General features: G+C 38.3%; 2 protein-coding genes across 10 annotated transcripts in view; one reads left to right on the forward strand and one right to left on the reverse strand.

Moving 5' to 3' along the window:
* Nucleotides 1–2,646: 2,646 nt before the first annotated feature.
* PRG4 (proteoglycan 4) lies at nucleotides 2,647–19,156 on the forward strand. Of its 9 annotated transcripts, none has more exons than XM_073216913.1 (13): nucleotides 2,647–2,714; nucleotides 3,293–3,392; nucleotides 5,870–5,992; nucleotides 7,407–7,526; nucleotides 9,989–10,132; nucleotides 10,650–10,769; nucleotides 12,152–14,836; nucleotides 15,470–15,547; nucleotides 16,374–16,510; nucleotides 16,790–16,946; nucleotides 17,398–17,595; nucleotides 18,069–18,206; nucleotides 18,958–19,156. In XM_073216913.1, exons 2-13 carry the CDS (start codon nucleotides 3,320–3,322, stop codon nucleotides 19,053–19,055), a joined length of 4,071 nt encoding a protein of 1,356 aa, XP_073073014.1. In that variant the 5' UTR covers nucleotides 2,647–2,714; nucleotides 3,293–3,319; the 3' UTR covers nucleotides 19,056–19,156. The 9 variants fall into 9 exon arrangements, with proteins under 9 accessions (XP_073073014.1, XP_073073017.1, XP_073073013.1 ...); XM_073216912.1 differs by lacking the exon at nucleotides 2,647–2,714 and adding an exon at nucleotides 2,844–2,981; XM_073216914.1 differs by lacking the exon at nucleotides 2,647–2,714 and adding an exon at nucleotides 2,844–2,981 and having other exon boundaries at nucleotides 18,081–18,206.
* The window catches only part of TPR (translocated promoter region, nuclear basket protein), a 78,393-nt gene continuing 77,855 nt past the window's right edge, over nucleotides 19,109–19,646 (reverse strand). The window contains exon 51 of the mRNA XM_073216911.1: nucleotides 19,109–19,308. Within this exon, the coding sequence (XP_073073012.1) occupies nucleotides 19,253–19,308 (56 nt within the window). The 3' untranslated portion in view covers nucleotides 19,109–19,252. The remainder of the gene's footprint in view (nucleotides 19,309–19,646) is intronic.

Genomic DNA, 19,646 nt, shown 5'->3' on the forward strand with positions numbered 1-19,646 from the left:
AATCCAGTCCTAGGATAATTTTTATCCTAATTAAATGAGATTTAAGTGAACATTTAAAAATATTTAATAAAAGAAATCTCAAAGGGGGAAACTATACCCTAATGGAACAATTGTTAAGTGATGATCAACATTGATGGTTACGGGGTGCACTATTCACAGAATGAAGCATTTAGCATATAAAGATATATTTAATAGATCAATTAAAATGCTTCCATGCTTTAAGGGCAAACTTTATTTACCCAGACAGCCTCATTACCCAACAGGATTATGCAAATAAGGTATTTACAAATAATGTCATGAACTTGGCATTAAATGAAGTTTATCATTTTTTTTCATACTTTACTGTGCAGAGAAAACATACTGCATGGCAATAAGAATGTGTTAATGGGCATGTTTAAAGTTATTGTTGGCCATAATAGTGTGTGTGTTTTGTTTTACTTGTCAGCTTTCCAAGCCTAGAACTTGGACTTAAGAACAAATGTTACTAGAGCAGATTTTCAATCAGTTTAGTAATGTCATTTGCCATCATTATAATGAATTTGTTCGAAGGAGGAAAATGATCATACAGACAGTTCTAAAAGGCAATAATCAGAAAACATTTTATATTTGTTTTAAGAATATGTGTCTGTGTGCATATCTGTATCTGATATTCTTGGTATTCCCAGCATTTCAAACAAATAATAATAAAGGAATGTTGTGAAGGTCTGACTTTGAAAGGTTATAAAGCTTCTAGCTTCCCCTTCTGGACCTCGGTAAAACTAAGAATTAAGAAAATTTAATTCCATTCCATCCAACAGGATATTTTATACGTTGTATTGATTAGTGATTGTAAGTAACAGAAAGCATCTTCAGCCATATTCAACCCCAAATAGGGAATCTGCCATATAGATAAGAGAGCAAGAAGGCATCTGGGTATCAGGGAGAAGGAATAACCAAGAACTAGAAAGCTACCAGAACTTTCTCTGACTTTCTGTGCATGACTGCTGCATTCACTTGCATCTGTTTATTCTGAAGGACTTTCTCTACTTCTCTAAACTATGGACAGAAGTTTACATGTTATACATCTGCATGGATAGATTTGTCATCTTCGAATCGCAATTCCAAATTTCCAGGTTAGGGAAACATATTAGCCCAGTCTGTCTCAGGTTTCTACTCCTAATTCCATCAGCTGTGATGTGGTAAGATCATATATATAGAAGTGACTGAAGGGAAATACCCCTAAAGATGGAGAGATAGTTGCCAGAGAAAGGAGATTATTTAGAAGAGAGCAGGTAATCTCTAAATTTTCCTTATTCTTTATGTATTTAGCCCAAAAGAAGAATTTGTTGAGAACAAAAGAGATGCTTATATTTCCTGTCTTTATGAAGGTCATGAACTCATAAATGTGCATATACACACTAAGGGGTAAAATTCAGTAATAAAATCAAGCCCTGAAGCAATGGCTTTGATCAAAAGGGAGCTAGATATAGTGAAAGTGTGATGGGACTTACAGTGAAAGATGGTTCAGATCTTGGCTCTGGCACTCACTCCTTATATATCCTGAAACGGATCACAGATTCTTCATTTGTGGGTCTTTATCTTATCTATAAAATGTGGATGATTATAGCTAACTTAAAGGCCTTTTGTGATCATTAAATGCAGCACCTACCAAAAACACCCTCTACACAGCGGAATCCGGATCACTACAGTTCTGTTCAACGAGCGTGTGTCGAACACACAGCCTTGGTGGAGCACCTGCCTAGCTGGCAGTGGGGTTCATCCTCAGGTGTTGGTCGTCCTGGGGGAAAGTGCAGTCTGTTGGGGTGGGGGTGGGGGTGGTAAGGAGACAGATGAACAGATTATTTCTATAAACATAGTACATTGGTTGGCTATGATTTTGGTGCATGGATCTGAGAAGGTGTCAAGGAGGTGTTGGCACACAGCTAAGCCTTAGGTGGGTAGGTAGAATTTGAACAGCAACATGCCATACCAAACTGGAGTAGAACCTTGAGCTGAGCTGACTTGGCTCTGCCAGGTTTGTAGCTCACATTTTCTGCAGCAAGGAAGCTAGATTAGTAATTAAAAAGACGTTTTCCAAACACTGCTGTGCTTAAATAAAGGGTTCTAAGGGAGATACCCATACAGTTTTGAAGTAGGTTTTTACATGGTAAAGGGAACTAAAGAGTTCACTGTAGATCATCTACATTTAGGTGAGTGAGAACATATTTTCTGTGCTCAGTGCACATGAAAATACTCAAGAAAAGAAATGTACATTTGACTTAATAGTGCAGGTTCAGAAAATTTATGCCACAAACTAATACTAGATAAGTTTCAAAAGCACTCTATGCTAGATTTAACTGGAAAAAAAAACCAAGAAAGAAATGATACCAGATTTGACTACTTCTTTAAGTTGCTGCTTGGATATACTAGTGAAAGCCTGCCAGGGTGATTTACCATCTCAGAACAATTTGTCCATTTCACTTAGAAATCAGAAGTGTGTTTGGCCAATAAACCTAAATTTATTTTGTAGTAGTCATTTTTCTTAATGGAAGTGTTTTCCAGATGTTGCCTAAGTCTAGTCATCTGGGCCTTCTTCCAATAAATGAGGAAAGTTTGATTTCATAGGTTGTCACTGTTGATTTTGTCTGACCTTTGGACTAATTGCATCCCCAAATATTTGTACTCATATATAAGACTCCCAGGACATTGGAGAAATTCATCTATCCTTTCACTGGGTAAGTGTCAAAGTTAACTTGCTTCATGGAATTAAATGAGTTTTCAGTTAATAGGGATATGATTTATTAAAGGTTTTTGAAAGAGATTTATAAGGATAGTAGGGAGTTTTGAAAAGGTTCACATTATGCAATACACCTGCTGCTGGAAGCTGAGAAATTTTTATCAAGAGTTAAGGGAAAGTTGGGACAACTCTTCTGTTTGTTAAATTAAATTTTACTGAGGCTGGTTATTTTTGTTTCCCGAAGACAGGATTTAAACTTTGCACTGTGAGTACATGCTATAATTTGAATAGAATTTTAAGATAAGTCTGCTTTCTATTTTGGGGAATTCTGAAGTATTAAGATGGTCAGTAACATGGCTGAGATGGTTATTTGATGGCTGCCTCTTCATAAGATTAGATTTAATGGTCAAATATATACTATAGAATTAAGGCTGATTGCCTTTAAAAGTCTTATTTCAAAAATATGGATGGTTTATAACTAAATCTCATTTTTAAAGTAACATTGTTATGTGACACAGGTATAAATCAGTGATGAGATTAAAGAATAGTTTTCTGATGCTTTTCTTTTCTTTCCAGCAAAGGGCTCCATACCTGAAAACAATCATGGAGTGGAAAATACTTCCCATTCACTTGCTGTTTCTTTCTGTTTCCTTGATTCAGCAAGTTTCTACTCAAGGTATCTTAACCACCAAAAGTACTTTTATTTAAGAATTATTGCTAATCATTCCGTTCTAACTTTTATGACAACAAAGTAAATAGATTTCTATAAACATATATTTGAATTTAATGCATAGCAAAACCTTTAATTTATGTAAAGCAAAGGTAGCATATTTATAAGCATTTTAGGATTCACACTTTTTTCTCATGCATTATGAAATCTTTCAAGAAGTTTTGGGTGTTTCTACAGAATAAGCTTTGTACTTATTGTTCTAATGGTTTTTCCAAAAGTTTAAAAAAATACAGAGGTTTACATGATAAAACTTTGCTAGGGCAATACAATATCATGAGATGAACTAAAGAAAACCATTTTTAAACAGCATGTAATTTTTGCTAGTTTTTTACACTGCATTAATTATTGATAAATAGCTTATTTTGGCATCATATAAATATAGATATCATATTACAATGAACATGTATACTGTTTCAAATGGCATTATATTAATCTTGAAAGTGTTCTCTTACAAGAACTATTCATTCAGATACAGACTTATACAGACATGAATGTCATTTTATATTATAATATTGAACTATTCATAGTCCTTCAAAAACAGAGTCAGTCCTGGATGAACAGTTCTTGCTATAATTTTTAGAGAATTAAGGTACATTAAATGTAATCACCTTATCAAAAGTCTCTAGCATGTGATCAAAGTTGACTAGTGACAATATTACTAGGCTTTAGGTTTTCATTTCTTTCTTTTATTTTCTTTGATAAGCAAAATCTGAGAGGTGAAAAATCAAGGTGTGTGATTGTTATGGTGAAATTACACTGATAAAATAGAAATGTCCAGTCAAATAACTGAAATTCTTAGGAACCTGAGCATGAGAGGTAACTGCCTGCCCTGGACATAGTTTCAGAATCACTTAGATAAGAAAAGATGGAAAATACATGAAAGCAAATTTAAATATTTAATAAAAATAAAAAAATCTACATCCAGACCCTTCTGCTTTCTCCTCATAGTATTACAAGATTCACATTGGGTACATTTCCTAATCTACCTTCCTATGTAATAGAATCAATTGTTCACTAAAAGAGTTTTACTTTCCTTTAAATAAATCAATTTAAAATTAGTTGTTAAAATTAATAGCAATAAATGTAGGATGGTCATTTAATCTATGAAAATAAACTTTTCCTACAAAAATAATTGATTTCCTGTTTCAGAAATCTGGTAACTGTAAAAGAATGACCTTTTGATGTTGTCTGGTCTGCTTTCCTTGCCTTCTCTACTGCTTCCCATTCTCTTTTTTCTTTATATATAATATATGTATTTATATACATACACTATATATGCATTTTTGTATGTATTGTGCACATATGTATAGAAAAAATTCTGAAAGTCATCCTAATATTTACTGTTATCTTTACATATTAAGAGTTTAGCTTTCCTGGATTCACTATGTTGAGATTTTTTTTTTCAGTGTTTCAACATCCCTCTATGGATTTAGGACATTGCATCTGCCAATTTCTATTCCAGAGATGGATTTAATTGTTAATGTTTCTGTGGTTATTGCTCAGGGAGTTTCTCAAGGTGTTTTCCAAATGATTTAAAAAATATATTTCAGGGTAATTATGTTTCGTTCTTGTTTTTGTTTTGTTTTGCCCATAGTAACTCTGTTCATGACCTTTATATTGATGCACAGATGCTATTTCAAGAGTTATCTATTTTGTACTCTAGCTGTAGATGTAAGCATGTGAATTCCCCAATATTTAAAGAGCCCAGTTATCCCCACCAATAAAAGGGGGAGGAATTCTAGGAAAGTTTGTGCTGGATGAGAGGCAGTGTGATAGGGTAGGAAAAGTTTGGGCTTTGTAATCAGATATATCAGATTTCAAATTCTAGGTGGATCTTTACTTAAGATGACCATATACATTATTATCTAAATCAGGACACTTCCAAGAGTGAAAGAGGTCAATACAAATACTTAATAGGCATTCATTGACCTGTAATACATACACAATGGAATTATTAACTAGCTGGGTGCACTGGAGAGGGTTATTGGAATTTCCGTGTCTCCACTTCCTTATCTCTAAAGAGGGGTTACTAATATTCTCCTGGCAACATTTTCGTAAGCACTGGAGATAATGGATGACTCAGTGCCCAGCACAGAGATGCTCAAAAAAAGGCAACTAGTTATCATCAGAGCAGCAGCACGAGTAGACCTCACCTCCAGGAATATCACCTCTTTACGCAAAATCATTACTTTGCCCGGTTATCAAAAGTGTATTTACCTCCTTGGTCTAGTAAAGAATAAAGTGGCATCTTCAAGGTCACACAAAACATCAGGCAAACATAGCTGGATCCATTGTTAACCATCATTCCCCACCTTTTCCAATTGATAAATTTTTCCCCAGCCCAGGTGTCTTTGTCCTTTTTTGATCTTTTCATTTCTGTAAAGTAGTTTGGCCATGTTTACGCTAGTATTGTATAATTTTAGATGTATCAAGCTGTGCAGGGAGATGTGGGGAAGGGTATTCTAGAGATGCCTCCTGCAACTGTGATTATAACTGTCAACACTACATGGAGTGCTGCCCTGATTTCAAGAGAGTCTGCACTGTGGGTAAGTCCTGAGAGCTGATGTCCCAGTCAAGCCACTCCATTCTGTGACAGTCCCCTTGCACCCCTTGCAGGTTGTTTTCACACTATTTCATTTCTGTTTGCTTATGTGCCTCTTCTGTCACTCGCATAAGTGTTGCAGCGTGCCGTAAACCTGGTGTTAGAGCTGGTGACCAAAGGCAGAGGGGTGGTGAGGGGAGTCTGGAAATCTCTCCCTGGACATGTTATTGACTAGTGCCAAGTGAAACTTTTGTTCTAAATAGAGAATACTGGTGAGTCAGGAGTTATTAAGCAAACAGCAACAAGGAATTATTTACTACTATTCAGAGATGTAATTGCTTAGTCGTGGGCCCTTTGATAATTTCATAAAAAAGAATCCACGGACATAGAGAAATCTCCACTGTTTGACTTTTTGATAGTAAGACATTTCTAAATTACCTGAAAAAGATGCTTTAAAGAGGAAGCATTAATGTTTGATGATGAATTTCAGTTAAAATCCTAACGTTCTGCATTTTAAATTATGAGTGGTATTGCACTTGAACTACTTTGGACCACATTGTTGTTAAAACAAATTATATGAGGATTTATGAAAATTACCAATAAAGTTTATTTTAATGGTATGAAATTTATAAGGAGATTATGATTTTCATTCATGATATTTATGAAAATTACAATTAAAAGTGGTTCAAAGTTATCTTTGCTTTAGAGTTTGCATGTGAAATTGATAAATATATTGCTGCAAAATTTATGTGTTGTATAAGGTGATAATTTGAAATAGGCCTTGGGAAGTCATTGTACCTCTCTAACCAAGGCTTTTTTGGAAATGAACAGGCCTCTCTTACATAGTCCATGCCATGGGACTAGGCTGAAATCTTTTAACTCTATACCTTGTCCAATTTGTCATAATAAAAGTCTCTGCATTATAAGTGATTTTTGAGTCTCAACAGTGACCCATTTATATTCAGCCAGCTCTTTGGAATATGTTATTGTAGGATCTGAATATTCAATTGACAAAAATCTACTACAAAGCAGTGGTATGAGGAGATGTTAGAGGGATTTCATATGGAGGAGAGGATGGATGGGTACTTTACTGAGAAAATATAGAAAAAGTTAAAATGCAGTGCATTGGCAAAATGTAGACATTTCCCAACTTTCCATTGTCCATACATGAAATGACAGACAGCCCTGAGGTATCTCTGGAAGCTTGGACGGGAAAGAAAGGTTTCCCTAAGTCACCATAGTTCTTTCTTGACTTGGGTTGTCTCCATTTGAGAAACCATCTTTTTTCCAAGTTCCAATTAAAGACTTGGAAATACATTTTTGGAACTCTTGTCAGCTATAAGGTGGGAAATGGCTATCCATACATGCGTGTGGCTGCATAATCAACAATCTGTAATGTTCTGTCTTGCTCTGGATAGAGCTTTCCTGTAAAGGCCGCTGCTTCGAGTCCTTTGCAAGAGGGAGGGAGTGTGACTGTGACTCCGAATGTAAGAAGTACGGCAAATGCTGTTCCGATTATGAGAGTTTTTGTGAAGAAGGTAAGCCTCATGGTACCAATCCGAGCTTCCGTGCAACCAGATGTGCACACCTAGCTTAGCTTCCCTGGAATGCCTAACACGCCATCCTTCTAAGGACGTGGTTTTACTAACATATAAGCTATCTACACATTAATTTTGGTTGAACAAGATGAATTAAAGAAGGAAAGCCCCTTCCAGCGGCACTCCCAGGCTCAGCCCGGCTCCAGGAGCCCAAGAGATCGCCGTTAAGTAGCAGAAAGGATAGCAACCGAGTGTACCTTTTTTCTTCAGGCGTGGTTCGATTTCAGGTTAAACCCGCAGTAACCAACGCATCTGATGGTTTCTTGCCTCATCCTTTTGGTGCTGATCCCACAAAATCAACTGTCCTTTGAGCTACCCGTGCTTTTGGATTCAATGTTTTTAAGCGCATATTTGAAGATGGAATGACACTTTGGTTTCTCTAACTAGTAAATTTATGAGTTAGTTTAAAGCATTGAATTTACAGACCAACTTAACAAGAAGTTGTTACCTGCCCCTTTCACGTCCTTCCCACGTCCCAGTCCCCCAGTAGTCTCCATCGAAATGCCTGTGTGTGACAGTTAATAAAAAGGGATGGAGTGCCATTTAAAAGTCTTCTTTTCTGGTCCTGAAGGAGTACCCTGGGAGTAGAAAAAACACTTTCTCCAGAGTAAAGAAAAAAAAAGATTTAAAAAATATACTTAAAAAACAGACTCCTTTATTTTACCAGTGTTTGCTTTTAAAGTCTACTTTGTTAAAACCAGACTATGTGTGGAGGTAAGAGTGGAAATAAGCATTGCTTGCATAATCTTACCATTTTATTTAAACAAACCACCTCTTGCTTCTTTCGAGCAGTGGAGAAATAGGGTGGAAAACTCTTCATCAGCGAGGCTGAGGGGCACTTAACTGTTCAATATTTTCGCTGGAAAGCATTTCAAAAACAACGGAGCCAGCACCCTGGTCATCAGAGACTCAGACAGGAGGGTTTCTGCAGCTTTCAGAAGGGCTCAGGATGAATGATACATATTTACTCATTGACCTGCTAATTGTTTGGCTGTGAGACAAAAGCCTAAGAATTTATTCTGGGCAGAGGATGGGTAGGGAGGGAGGGTGGTTAGAGAGCGAGGAAGCACTGGAGAGAACCTGTTAATGAAGACGATGCTTTAATGCTACCAAGTAGAGGGTCAGATTACCTGAGGTTTAGGCAGAACTCATTGATAAAGATTGATGAATGTATACTTCATTCACAGAATTCACTGCGACAGTCAGGGTCCCACATGAAAATAAAGAAACCACTCTGAATTTCACTATTTCATTTAAAAAAATAACAACCAAAGTATCTTGCAACCGACCGAAAGCTTAGCTTTTTCCAAATTTGCTTAGATACTGCTTGTTGGCGTCTATTTATCTTGAAATCCTTAACATTTCAAGAATGGAGAACTCAAAGCAGTCAAGTGCCTCTGAATGTGGGTGAGAACAGAGTCCAGATGGAGATCACTAGCTTGTACATGGAAGCACTGTGTCTCAAATGGAGGTACTTGGTGTTGGGGGGAGGAGAGAGAGGGAGAGGTGTGGTGGGCAGTTTCTGGAGACTTCAGCAACAGAGGTCTGAGGACACGTTCGGTTAAGAACAGCAGGATCAATCACAAATCTCCTCTACCTAGAGCATCCCCACTGTTCTCTGCTTTCTCATCTTCCAGAAGTCCCTCTCCTTTCCTTCTGCTTCCTAGTGACCAAAACAGGTCCCATGTCTTCTCTTTTGGACATGAAAAAGGGTGGCAGGAGGGACGATGAAAGGTTTTAAAGACATGCATCAAACCATTATCAATTGTTTAACTTGGGGAAGGAAAACAAGTTTTGATACAAGCATAATGTGAAGGAGTGACATGTCTACACAATAGCCATGAAGAACTTTTGTATTTAAGAAAATAAAAGATACATGGCATTCTTTGATTTAAATGAATATGAAAATAGGAAAAATGTAATTATTATCTTTCTCTTCTTGAGCGTTGTAATACCTGTCATCCACATGCAGTAATTATTTTTATTGTCACAGAAGATAGGCGCCAAACAGTCAAATACTTTTTAGGCAGGGAAACACCTTCAGGAATCATCTAGAATGAACATCTCAATTTGCAGACAAGAAAAGCAAAGTTCAAGAGGGGTTAGCCCATTTGCCCAAGGTCACAGTGGCAGAGCCTTACACACCTAGGACTAGAATTCAGGTCTTCTGACTCCTGAGCCTTTGTCCACTGTCATAAATTGTAACAATATGAGAACCAATATTTTATATAGCCATGCATCCCCAAATTAATTGGTTTGTAGAAATGAGCATTGGCCTACAGTCTGCCTGCACTGGCTTTCACAAGCATGTACTCTTGAAGCCAGATGAATCAGTACCTTGCATAGTTAGTTAATGATGAATTTGAACAAGATGCTAACCGACCTGTCTTGCTTGGCCTCAGTGCATAATCCCACACCACCACCATCTTCAAAGACGGCACCTCCGCCTCCAAGAGCATCTCAAACCAGGAAAGCAACAACCAAACGTTCTCCCAAATCAAAAAAGAAGACTAAGAAAGTTATAGAATCAGAGGAAATAACAGAAGGTAGGAAGATGATAGAGGTAATAAGAGGAAGTTTCTGAGATGAAATAACTGCAGGAAGACTACTTTTATAAGCCTCCTCCAAGAAGAGGGTAATGATATGAGTCACGGAAGTGTCAATACACTTTTTGTTTATTTGCTTTAAGTCAAAGTTTAAGCTAATTATCAACCTTAGTTTTTCATTTTTCTTATTTACTGAACCTAGTGTGGGTGTAGGTTAAAATAATAGGAAAGAGATGTCTCTGTTAAAAAAAGCCCACGATTTTATTTGTAGAACTAGATTTTGTGAGATATGAAAAAGTTATATGGTTGTTTTATTAGTATCTCTGATAAATTCAGGTGCCTTGCTTTTAATTTTAACAAATTAAAAGGGTAGTTAATCATATTGCTGATATAATAAAGGCAGAACACAGACTTTCGTAGGTCAGTAAACAGCGTTTCTTGTATTTGGACTGGCAGTTTTTTTTTTTTTTTTACCTTAAATCAGTTGGTGTGATCAACCTTTTTATTTGATTTATAGAACATTCTGTTTCTGAAAATCAAGAGTCTTCCTCCTCCTCTTCCTCTTCCTCAACTATTCGGAAAGTCACGTCTTCCAAAAATTCAGCTGCTAATAAAGAATTAAAGAAGAAACCCAAAGGTTTGAGCATTGATAAAGATCACAGACTATATCAATGCCAAGTTAATAATGATTATCTACAAGTAATGTGTGTTGGTAAATGGATTTGAGGATTTCAGTATCTGGGGGGCATGTAACTTTATGAACATTATTTTAGGAGATACCACTGAAAAGTTTTCATAGGAAATTAGTGCCAAGCAGCTAAGAAACCGTTTAAAGTTGAAGGATGTGAAGATGCTATAGCGGCAACTATGGAACCATGCCAAGGGCACCAGAGGTCATTCATGGCTGCTTCTTTCAATTCCTGTACACCTGAGATCACTTTTCTTTCTTTTTCTTTCTCTATCTTCCTTGTGTTTTCATTTTTCTTCCCCAGATTTATTTTATTTAACACTTATATACTGCTTTAAGTGTTTTAAAATGTTCATCCACATACACCTCTTTGGGAAAGGCAATTAATAACCACATTTTACAGATCCTCTTTGTTCCTTCCCTAAAAATGTCTTATCTGGCTGATTTCTTTTTGTAGTAGAGAATGTACTACAGAGTAGGTTATCTCCCAAAAAGACTCCCTTTGTTCTCAGCATTTTATTATTTTCTGAAATTCTTAAATACATCTTTCTCCAGGAAATACTGAATTTTGGTCACTGAGATTTTTGAAGAACTGTGTCCTGGGTGGTTGGAATTTCCCCTTAAGCATTCTCTCCAGCTGAATAGCCAAATATTTCATGTTTGAGTTACCCAGAGAGTCTTGTACAGGATAGAAAAGCAGTATGTTTGCTATGGGGAACTCATCTCAGTGACATGTTCCTTGAACTCTGGAGCTCACCGATGGGGTGGCTGCTGTAGGAAATCCTGTTTCCATAGAGCCTTTTTGCTGCCATGGCATCCTAATCTCCTCTCTGTATGCCCTGGGACTACTGAATTTAGGTAGACAGAGGAAAGAGAGCAGATAACAGCCATGTGTATAGAAACAGGGCTCAGCAGGGAAAAGGGGGTGGTGACTGTAACAGATTCCTTGGATGGAGTTGCAGAGGACTCTGAAATAAGTAGACTTCCAGGAGGGAGGAAGGGGCACAGAAAAATGAAAGAGGAGAGGGGAAAGTGAGGGTCAAAGAGCATTAATCTAGAGAATGAATTGTTATTGATCATGTTGGTAATTTCAAAGTTGCCACTTATTCCCATGAATTCATTGTATAGAACTTTATTTTCACCCTTTATCTAATCCATTTTCTTAAAATAGCCCAATGAGGTTGAATATTTACCATTTTACAATAAAAATTCATAGACATATTAGCAATTTGCTTAGACACACACAGTTAGTCAATGATAAGGATGGGTCTTTATGTCACTATTAAAGAAAAAAAGTTACTCAAAAATAAAAGACATATTTTTTTCTCTAGTAAAAGATAAGAAGGAAAGAACTCCTAAAAAGAAACCTATCCTAGAACCACCAGTTGTAGATGAAGCCGGAAGCGGACTGGACAATGGAGATATGAAGCTCACCCCAACTCCTAACATTCCTACTCCCCAGCACGGCAAAGTTACTGCATCTCCCAAGATTACAACAGTGAAACCAAAAGATCTTAAACCCAGTCTTCCACCTAATTCTGTTACATCCAAAGAAACATCTTCCACAACCAGTAAGGAGACAACAGTTGAAACTAAAGAGACTTCTGTAACAAACAAACAGACTTCAACTCGTGCAAAAGAGAAGACTACTTCAGCTAAAGAGACACGAAATGCAGAAAAAACATCTGCTGAAGATTTTGCACCTACATCAGCAGTTCCTACTAAACCTACAACGAAAGCCAAAACTACAACCAAATCCCCTACTCCAACCACCCCCAAGGAGCCTGCACCCACCATTGCCGAGGGGCCTGCACCCAGCACCCCCAAGAAGCCTGCTCCCACTATTCCCAAGGAACCTGCACCCAGGACCCCAAAGGATCCTGTACCCAGGACCCCCAAGGAGCCTTCCACCAGCACCCCTAAGAAGCCTGCTCCCAAAACTCCCAAGGAACCTGCACCCAGGACCCCCAAGGATCCTTCTGCCAGCACTACCAAGGAGCCTGCTTCTAGCACCCCCAAGGGGTCTGCACTCAATACCCCCAAGGAGCCTGCTCCCAGCACCCCCAAGGAGCCTGCACCCAGCACCCCCAAGGAGCCTGCTCCTAGCACCCCAAAGGAGCCTGCTCCCAGTACCCCCAAGGAGCCTGCTCTTAGCACCCCAAAGGAGCCTGCTCCCACCACCCCCAAGGAGCCTGCTCCCACCACCCCCAAGGAGCCTGCTCCCAGCACCCCCAAGGAGCCTGCTCCTAGCACCCCAAAGGAGCCTGCTCCCACCACCCCCAAGGAGCCTGCACCCCGCACCCCCAAGGAGCCTGCACTCAGCACCCCCAAGGAGCCTGCTCCTAGCACCCCAAAGGAGCCTGCTCCCAGTACCCCCAAGGAGCCTGCTCTTAGCACCCCCAAAGAGCCTGCTCCCAGGGACCCCAAGGACCCTGCTCCCACCACCCCCAAGGAGCCTGCACCCAGCACCCCCAAGGAGCCTGCTCTTAGCACCCCTAAGGAGCCTGCTCCCAGGGACCCCAAGGACCCTGCTCCCACCACCCCCAAGGAGCCTGCACCCAGCACCCCCAAGGAGCCTCCCCCCAGTACCCCCAAGGAGCCTGCTCCCAGGGACCCCAAGGAGCCTACCCCTAGCACCCCCAAAGAGCCTGTACCCAGCACCCCCAAGGAGCCTGCTCCCAGCACCCCCAAGGAGCCTGCTCTCAGCACCCCTAAGGAGCCTGCCCCCAGTACCCCCAAGGAGCCTGTACCCAGCACCCCCAAGGAGCCTGCTTCCAGGGACCCCAAGGAGCCTGGTCCCAGGGACCCCAAGGAGCCTGCTCCCAGGGACCCCAAGGAGCCTGCTCCCACCACCACCAAGGAGCCTGCTCTCAGCACCCTCAAGGAGCCTGCTCCCACCACCCCTAAGGAACAGGATCCCACCACCCTCAAGGAGCCCTTACCCACTACCACCACCACCAAGGGGCCTGCACCAACCCCCTCTAAGGAACAGAATCCCAGCACCCCCAAGGAGCCTGCTCCCAGCACCCCTAAGGAACAGGATCTCACCACCCTGAAGGAGCTTGTACCCACCACCACTAAGGGGCCCACTCCCACCACTCCCAAGGAGCCCACCTCCACCGCCAAGAGGCCTACTCCCAGTTCTCCTGAGACAGCGGCTTCAACCATGTCAGAGGCCTTTACTCCAACCACCACGGTGGAGCCTCCCACTACTTCCAGGAACCCTGCTGAATCAACTGAGTTTCCTGCAGCATCTACACCAAAGGCCCATGAAAACAGTCCCAAGGAGCCTGCTGTACCTACAACAAAGGCTCCTAAAGTGACCAAACCTGAAATGACCACAGCAGTTAAAGACAAAACAACAGAAAAAGACACACATACTACACCTGGAGTAACAGCCGCTGTACCTAAGACTACAACAGAACACACAGCGAGGCCTACAGAAGGAAAGACTGCTGAATCTCAAACAAGTCCAACCACGCAGGTAACCTCCACCACCAGTGAGGACACTACGTCACTCAGAATCACTCTTAGAGCAACAACTCCTCCACCCGATGTCGCAATGTCTGCAACAAAGATGGCTCCTGCGACAGAAGAGACGGTGAGTGACCCTGAAGGAACAGCTACTCCCAAACGAACAGCTGTTAAATCTCAAGCGACAACTCCTAAGTCCCCAAAGCCAACCAAAGCCCCCAGAAAGCCCACTTCTACCAAAAAGCCCAAAGTAAGAAAACCAAAGACCACATCAGCCCCTCCACAGACAACGGGATCGCCTGGGCCTCAGTCAAACCCTACCCCTTCAGCAGGAGCCAGGATTCAGGCCACCACCAGCCCTAACCTAATGCCTAAGTCAGAAATAGCTGGAGGAAATCCGAAGAATGGAGATGCGGTTGCTGCTGGAGAAACATCTCGCGTGGTTCCCAGGCCTCCCGAGTTAACCCCTATAGTTATTCCAGGCACGGATTTCTTGGTGAGCAGACACAGACAAGGCATTAGCATCGACCCCATGCTTTCAGGTAATAAGAATCAGTCGCTTTCATTTTTAAAATTGGTAGTGTTAACCAAAGTCTATCTGAACCAGAATGCCCTGATTTAGTCTTACTCTATTGATAAAAAGTTACCTAGAACTCTCAAGTTGTTAACTAGCTTTTAGTTTCTCTGTAGGGAAGCAGAGAGTAATCACGAGTTTATTTGATTTTTGGAAAAATAAGAACCTAGTGTAGGAATTCAGTGCATCTGTGTCTGAAAGCAGAGATGCATATAAAATGCCAAAAATATTTAGTTTTGGGGTTAAATATTTAAGGGAAGTCTATCCTTAAAGTATAATGCAAAGCAAAACTGCAATATATTCTTTTCCAAACCAATTGCAAAGAGAATGAAAAATGAAGTTTCATGTTGAAATCAAACATTCAATAACTATCCAATTTATGTGAAGATCAGGTAACATGGCCATTCCAGTGACTCATTTTTATATACTTTCTGAATGTCACTTTTAAAACAACAATTACGAAATATATCACTTCTTTTTTGCCTCCAAAATACATGCAACTGGCTTAAGGTTGGAACAGAGGAAGCAGAATCTTGAGGGAGGATTTGAAAAGAACATAAACACTTTTTTCATTTCATGTTGGCTTACTTTTTTGTTTTAGATGAGACTAATTTATGCAATGGTGTGCCAGTAGATGGACTGACTACTTTGCACAATGGGACATTAGTTGCATTTCGAGGTGAGTTAAACACACATTTCTTTTTCTGCCCGTCATTTTGGCATTTACAAGAATCAAAGCAATGTAAGTAAAAGTTTAGGTTGAGCTTTCTGGAGAATATGATTGATGAACTTACCTCACATAGTAACTTGAGTAGTTACCAATATATTGGATTAACAAAACCAGACAAAGTAACAAAATAGAGTTTGAACTGATGATACTACTAAGGCTTTTCCTACCATTAGGAATTAAAATAAAATGAAATGACATCACAATTTGTACTCCTGCTCTATTTATTTGAAAATAACATCTTGATTGCAATGTGTTCAAGAGTGTTAACACTCTGTGGGAGAGTAACAGGTTTTAGAACAGCAGTTACTTCCTGTTAATTCTCTGCTGTACCATCTGCTAGTCCACCCAGTCTTCTTATATTTAGATTCAATCTGAGAGGAAACAATCATAGAACCCCACAGTAGAGGCTAAAGAGATTTTAATAGCCAATTAATTGTAACTCATTAATTCTAAAAGATAAAGAAATAGAGAGATTAAGTAACTTTGTGTGTCACAAAGCCAGAACTCCTTCTAGAGAAACTGGAAAACTGAATTTTTCAAAGTTTATGCTTAATTTCAGACTTGAGAAACATCTACTCAGAAATGTTCAAATACTACCTTCTGTACTAGTACTCTCAGTAGCAGTTTCGTACTGACTAAATTTCTAGTTATACAATGCTTGTTAACATACTCTGTCTTTTTTTTAGGGAAAACTAGAAATTTTCAGTTTGGTTTCTTTGGGATAGGTTTTTAGTATCATTCTGTTTATAGGCTGACCTATCACTTTCAATTTCAGGTCATTATTTCTGGATGCTAAGTCCACTCAGTCCACCATCTCCACCTCGTAGAATTACTGAAGTTTGGGGTATTCCCTCCCCCATTGATACTGTTTTTACTAGATGCAACTGTGAAGGAAAAACTTTCTTCTTTAAGGTAAGAAAAACATCTATGTGAGGGAATCAGTGAATAGTTATTCCTCTTTCTTATGACAGCATACATCAGCTTAACCCCATTCAGAAGAGTCACCATATTTAAATGAACTATTGTATCATCAAAATTTAATAAAAAAATCAACACTTAATTTGGTAATATTAATGGTCAACTTATTCAAACTTAAGTTACAACTTTCTTCTTATGCTTAAATCTAAGAATGAGTTCCTATACTATTTTTCCCCAAAGCTACTAACATCATTTCCTTTTTTAAATGATCAGGGTTCTCAGTACTGGCGTTTCACCAATGACATAAGAGATGCAGGGTATCCCAAACAAATTGTAAAAGGATTTAGAGGACTAAACGGAAAAATAGTGGCAGCTCTCTCAATAGCTAAATACAAGACGAGACCTGAATCTGTATATTTTTTCAAGACAGGTATGTGCTATATAATTTACAAAATTATGAACTTTTAAGAACTGACATTCCAGGGAAATTTATTCAGTATTTTCATTTATTATTTGGTTTACTGTCAAAAGTTGTCTTCAGTGACTGGAGTCAAATGTTTTCATGGAAAAATTAAAATTGGGCAGTAAGAAATATTCAGATCTTGACATGCCAATCAGTTTCATTAGAGTTTTCAGGTCAATGAAATAAATGTCATCATTTACTTTCAAAGTTAAACATATAACTATGCAATTTGTTGGCTTTATTTATTCAACAAGTGTTTTAGGATTTAATAATTACTTTGATGACAACTTGGACTAATACCCATTATTAACATCTAGACGTGTTATGAAAAAGGTTCCTCCATGTTGTAAAATTTCTTTTCCATTTTTCAGTGAGATTAAAATTAATTTTCACATATGATTTTTCTAATGCATAACAGGTGGCAGTGTTCAGCAGTACATTTATAAACAGGAACCCATCAAAAAGTGCACTGGAAGAAGGCCTGCTATAAATTATCCAGTGTATGGAGAAATGACACAGGTTAGGAGACGTCGCTTTGAACGTGCGATAGGACCTTCTCAAACACACACCATCAGAATTCACTATTCACCCATCAGAGTCACTTATCAAGACAAAGGTAACATTTGTTACTGTGTTAAAAATTCTTACAAATGAAATAGATGTAATACAATTTCTTACAGAGTAAGTTTTATTAAATCCTGACCAAAGAGCCTTGATACTTTAAGTTTACTGATGCAAAACATCAATTTGCCTCAGTGAATGACTGAAGTGCAGTATTTTCTTTTTCTTTGTGGGTAAGGAATGCAGTTTATTCAGGTTAATTACACTAAATACCATTTATCATGTATGTCTTACCAAGGACATTATATACAACTCTGTAACCTTCAAAATAGTTCTAAAAGTAGGTATTTGCATTATGTCAAAGAGGGTAAAAACTGAGGCACCGATGTTAAATAACTCATGTTAAATGACTCACCCAAGTTGGCAGAGCTACGAAAGTGACCAAATTGGGACTGAAACCCAGGGCTGCTGACTCTAATAGCTGTTCTTTCCTATAATATATTGCCTTTCAATCTGACACCTTTAAAGTATCATCAACAGATTTCCTTCATGATGAAGTTAGAGTGAGTTCACTGTGGAGAGGATTTCCAAATGTGGTTACTTCAGCAATAGCACTGCCCAATGTCAGAAAACCTGATGGCTTTGATTACTATGCATTTTCTAAGGGTAAGTTACTAAGTAAAATCTTAATAGCTTTCTCAAAAATGAGAACTAATCTCTGAAATATGAGTATAATCAAAGTACTTCAATTTTCACAAAGTGTTCAATGGTGACTGGGTAGGAAGTTAAAATTATCATACTTAATTCTAGTTGTTCTGAAAAGAGTTCAGATTTTTGCTTCATTTTTGATTAAATTAAATGGGTTGCAATTCATTTCTGCCCCATCCTTCATGAGAGTAAAGCCTACTATGATATAACATCCAATTATATGAGTAAAAACTGACACTGAAAATAGTACCTTACTTTTATCAACTGTGGCATTTAACAGAGGCCTTGTTTGCCACAGTTATCCTGATTTGCATCGTATCACAGTCCATAAGATCAGAAAGAAGTTTCTGAGAAATGTTATTAAATTATATTACCTAGAACACTTTTCTTTGAAAAATAATGAAACCTAAGTTATTCTAACTATATAAATGATATCAGATTTTTCCAAGTGAATTATTATCTTGACCTAATTCCTTTTCCTCAAACTCTTACCTTGAAAAGGGAGTTGAACCCAATTTTACTGACAGATGGTGAATGGTCAATCCATCAAGGCAACTATTTTTCTTTTGTTAGAAAGTTCAAATTAATTAATATAACATTTCTCATATTAAATAATGATCACTGTCTCTGAGTATAATAATTAACGTAAACTAAGTTCAAGAGTTTTGTTTTCTTTTTAATTAAAAAATATGACTTCTCTTCTATTTAGATCAATACTATAACATTGATGTACCTACGAGAACAGCAAGAGCCATCACTACTCGTCCTGGGCAGACCTTATCTAATGTCTGGTACAAGTGTCCTTAGACTGATGGGCAAAGGAAGGGCCAATTAATTAAAATGAAGAAAAGAACGTCAAATTGTGACACTGAAATACATTTTATTAATAAAGGATATTGAGATAAGCATACCATTTTAAATACAAAAATGTTTTTAAACACAATAGTCATTACACTAAAACAGATTTGACAACCTTATTCACAGTTACGACAGCATAAGAACACTTAATTAATATTTCCTCTATTTATTCCTCCTCTGCCTCCCATTGCATGGCTCACACCTGTAAGAGAAAAAAATAATCAAACTAAATCCATCTTTAAAATTAGTTCAAAGCTATTCACTTATCCTAGTTCATTATAAAAAATGTTTTCAATATCAAATATTTAGGCATATAGATATAAAACTGTTAGATGATTCACATCTTCAATGGAAATCATTACAACACTTTGATCAACATTTTTATGACATGAATGCAATCTCATAGAAAAAATGGAGATATTAAAATCTTACTTTAAACAGTCAGAAAGCTTTATTTATTGTTTTATTAAAAGGACAGTAACAATAGGCAGAGATGTAACAGACTATACAGACTGTCTAACTATGACTATATAGAGCTGT

Source organism: Manis javanica, chromosome 11 (genome assembly GCF_040802235.1).
Source record: "Manis javanica isolate MJ-LG chromosome 11, MJ_LKY, whole genome shotgun sequence".
Lineage (NCBI taxonomy): Eukaryota > Metazoa > Chordata > Mammalia > Pholidota > Manidae > Manis > Manis javanica.

Excerpts from the sequence above, each read along its gene's own strand:
- PRG4 (XM_073216913.1), top strand. The coding sequence starts at position 3,320 with ATGGAGTGGAAAATACTTCCCATTCACTTGCTGTTTCTTTCTGTTTCC. Across the intron at positions 7,527-9,988 it reads TGAGAGTTTTTGTGAAGAAG|TGCATAATCCCACACCACCA; the intron begins GTAAGCCTCATG and ends GCTTGGCCTCAG. Across the intron at positions 17,596-18,068 it reads AGTCACTTATCAAGACAAAG|TATCATCAACAGATTTCCTT; the intron begins GTAACATTTGTT and ends ACACCTTTAAAG.